This window comes from Triticum aestivum, chromosome 3A (genome assembly GCF_018294505.1).
Source record: "Triticum aestivum cultivar Chinese Spring chromosome 3A, IWGSC CS RefSeq v2.1, whole genome shotgun sequence".
Taxonomy (NCBI): domain Eukaryota; kingdom Viridiplantae; phylum Streptophyta; class Magnoliopsida; order Poales; family Poaceae; genus Triticum; species Triticum aestivum.
Genome location: NC_057800.1, coordinates 126,343,942 through 126,347,660, shown reverse-complemented (window position 1 = coordinate 126,347,660; position 3,719 = coordinate 126,343,942). Strand labels below are relative to the sequence as shown.

The window sequence follows — 3,719 nt, the reverse complement described above, 5'->3', positions numbered from 1 at the left end:
CTTTCTGGGATATGTTTTCTCTGCTGCTTACATCGTCGGTGTGTTTGATTACTATTCTGGGCTTTAGATCCTATTGATTTGGCTTGTTTTGGGTAAAATATTCCAGTTAATGTGAGTTATAATGCTATCTTGCTAGTGTTCTGTATTTTCTAGATGGTTACACGATTCTACAGTAGCAGGATCTCATTCTAAACAAGTAAGCATACATTTCACTTAAGAATTTTGATAGATGTAAAATCCAGATGAGAAGTATCATATCATTACTCTGTCACTGTGATCTACTCGTACACCTTCTTGTAATTAGATAGTCTCTGAATCTAGCAATTCAGTTCAGAGAAAACATAATTTGGAATGTGAAAGCCTTTTCAGTTTGATATTTAGAGCCATTCGTTTTTAGGAGTATAAAAAGATTGAGACTAGACATTTTCGTGGTTTTGATTCAGATGTCTGTTGTTTAATAACATGATTCTTCTCCAGATCAGCTGCATATAATAGCTAAGATTGGGTATTATGATTCTATTTGGAAAGGCAAAAGATACAAGCAGGAATAAGAAGTGATAAGTGTGTTTTCCTTTCCAGCAGAGAAGGAATTTTGTAGATAATGAGAGGAGGAATGTATACATCAACCATGGGAGGAGGAGGACAAATGAGAGGGCGAGGCGTGCAGACAGGGAAGAGAGCATCCGACGAACCGTTTATGTCTCTGAACTCGACCATACTGTGAGTAATTGATGATTATATTAGTGTGCATAGCTATATTCTTGAGTGCCTGTTGGATCTAATGCTTTTGACCATCTGTTAGGTGACAGAGGAAAGACTTGCTGAAACCTTTGCTAACTGCGGGCAAGTAAGATACTTAACTTGAGGGCTTTAGTTGTACTGATATTAAATAGTAGAAATGTTACACAGAGATGTTAGTCTATTCAACTGCTCTCTCAGATCAGGTTGACACAATTATACCTGGTTGGGTTTTAGTAATTGTTGGTTATCTAACATTTTTTAACTTTATTCGGTCGACATGATTTCTCTATTCCCTGTTCTATAGATTTCATGTACGTTTGGTTATCAAAAATCAAGTAGGGAAAAAAGTGATAAGAAAAATTACCTGCCAGCACATTGTGATTTGCTATTTTATAGAGTATTTTGTAATTTTAATTCTCTGTAATGCAAATATGTGAAACTGTCTTTTCTCTTTGTCCTGAAGGTTGTCGATTGCAGAATCTGTGGTGATCCACATTCTGTTATGAGGTTTGCATTCATTGAGTTTTCTGGTGAAGGTATTATATCTTCACATGCTACATTTACGTTTTTCAGCAGTCAATTGATGGTTTGATACATGGTACATTTTGTACAGAGGGGGCTAGAGCTGCACTTAACCTTGGTGGCACAATGCTTGGGTTCTACCCCGTTAGAGTCTTGCCTTCAAAGACAGCTATCTTACCTGTGAATCCAAAATTTCTTCCAGCGGTAAGTTGTTTGGTTTCACCTTCTGTGACACCTATTCTGCTAATCCACAATTTAACTAATAATAGCATCCTATTGTGCCTGGCCCATAGACGGAGGATGAGAAGGAAATGGTCATACGGACGGTTTATTGTACAAATATAGATAAGAAGGTACCCATCTCTGTTATACTCTGTCATCTTATTGACTTTCACTTGCTCATTTTCTCATCATACATCTCTTTACATCGAGGTTCTTAAATTAGCTGCGAGATACTCAACAATTGAGACAGGACAATCAAATGAATGTTTCATTAAATTTTACCTGTTTTGCTGCAGGTTACTCAATTAGATGTAAAGAGTTTCTTTGAAGAACTTTGTGGTGAGGTGAGCTATTGCGCAAATCCAATCATCCTGTCGCACATCTTTTAAATAAGTATCCTGGCTGCTTAATGTTTCTGTTGTTGTAATTGCAGGTCTCTCGTTTGAGACTTTTAGGCGACAATGTACATTCAACAAGGATTGCTTTTGTTGAGTTTGTCAATGTAAGAACTAAGAGCCTTTTTATCCGTAGCCTAAGTCCCAATTTAATTGAACGATTTCCTACTAGCTCAGTAGCTATTAGCCTATTACTTTAAATTATGTGCTATGATATTAGTTAACCAAGGGCATGATCAGTGCATGTAGTTTGTTCATTATTTGCATGGTCAGCATGGCTCCAGTCTGTTGTTTTCACAAGAGTACAATCTATAATAACATTAGTCACTGTTCCAACTTCCAACCATTCACATTCCGCTGCTTCGTTATGGAGTGTCAACCAAGATGCCACTTTAGTACTGCTCTGAACACCATTTTCCTTAGACTGACCACAAAACGTCGATTGTATATTGCCAGTTTTGAGTTTGTAAGGAAATGAACCTGGGCTATGGTTTCTTGGTCATTTAAAAGTAGTTTATCAAGAACCAGGAGCCAAGCTTGCCTGAGGCTAACCATGATGACGTAACCCCGTGAAGCTCCCTCAGTTAGAAATGATTCAAACTTTAAAGTGCCTTCCCCACAATTGCACAACAGCATAAGCATGTAGGATTCTTTTATTTGCATTCCGGTGAATAAGTATGCTAAGAAATTGAAAAGCATGTCTGATTTCTATTCTTTCACTACACCTTGTTTTTCTTTACTCTTACTTGTATATTCTTATGCTACATTCTCTACAGTGTACGTGTCATTTCTTCCCATCAGAGAGCCCATTTCATATGTAGTTTTTGACAATCACTTCTCATGTTAAACGCTCGCAATTGCAGGCTGAGGGTGCCATCCAGGCTCTGAACTGCAGTGGGATGATTTTGGGCACACTGCCAGTCAGGTATGACCCTTTGGCTCCTATCCATTTATGTTCTCTACCTGAAATTCAGATACCTGTGCATTTGGTAACCTTGGTGGCATTGTGGTTCAGGGTGAGCCCTTCCAAGACCCCGGTGAAGCCCCGTCTAAATCGGGTGGTGTCAAACTGACTGCTTCGGCTACACACTGGATTGTTGACGGGAAGGCTGCCTGACCATCACCTATAGCTTCCGCGATCCAGTGAAACTATGATGTTTCTGCTTAGATCCTTGCAACGGAAGAGCGTTTTCTTCCTTTAATTATCCCTTCTGAGAAACTGTTGGAAAGGGACTGGCTGAATCAGACCCTTGAGAGTCTTGAGAGTCCCGCATCTCGCAGACAAATCTGTGATGGATGGAGCAACCAGTAGAAAAACCTGCCATTCAGAGTAATTTCTGTGGCTAAAACATTGTTTCCTTGTTATCTCATTGGCTGTTATTACCATCAAAACGAATGATATTTTAACGGCTTGACGTGCCGATCGATTGTCGCTGTTATTCCTATAGTTTTCGTTGCTATTCTGCCGTTTTAAAACTTGCGAGCCTTTGCAGCTCGATCGGTGAGGCCCGCCGGCCGGGTGAGGCCCGCCGGCCGTGCTGCGTCGTGTCGTGTCGGTGAGGCCCGCCGGCCGGGCTGCGTCGTCCAAGAAAACGCACACGGCGTTGAGGCCCATGGAGGCGAGCGTCTGCTCGCACTCGGCCGGTGGCCTCTGGTCGTTGGTAGAGTGGAAGACGGGCGCGAGCTGGTCGCCGGACGCCGGTGGAATGGAGGACGAGCGTGGCCACCGGAGCACCCCGCAGCCACAGCTGCTGAGCTGAGCCACTCCGGCCGGAAAAGGGCGCTCGGAGGAGACCACGCGGCGTTGAGGCGCCTGGAGGAGACCATTGCTATTTGCTA

General features: G+C 41.9%; 1 protein-coding gene across 2 annotated transcripts in view; it reads left to right on the top strand.

The window, feature by feature from the left end:
• The window catches only part of LOC123060636 (polyadenylate-binding protein-interacting protein 11), a 4,530-nt gene extending 1,211 nt beyond the window's left edge, over positions 1-3,319 (top strand). Inside the window, exons 2-10 of one of the 2 annotated variants that reach the window (XM_044483429.1) lie at positions 580-720; positions 803-847; positions 1,205-1,277; positions 1,355-1,467; positions 1,557-1,616; positions 1,782-1,829; positions 1,919-1,987; positions 2,744-2,805; positions 2,896-3,319. In XM_044483429.1, coding sequence (XP_044339364.1) covers positions 580-720; positions 803-847; positions 1,205-1,277; positions 1,355-1,467; positions 1,557-1,616; positions 1,782-1,829; positions 1,919-1,987; positions 2,744-2,805; positions 2,896-2,953 — 669 coding nt within the window. In that variant the 3' untranslated portion in view covers positions 2,954-3,319. The remainder of the gene's footprint in view (positions 1-579; positions 721-802; positions 848-1,204; positions 1,278-1,354; positions 1,468-1,556; positions 1,617-1,781; positions 1,830-1,918; positions 1,988-2,743; positions 2,806-2,895) is intronic. The other variant, XM_044483430.1, reaches the window with a different exon arrangement.
• Positions 3,320-3,719: the final 400 nt, after the last annotated feature.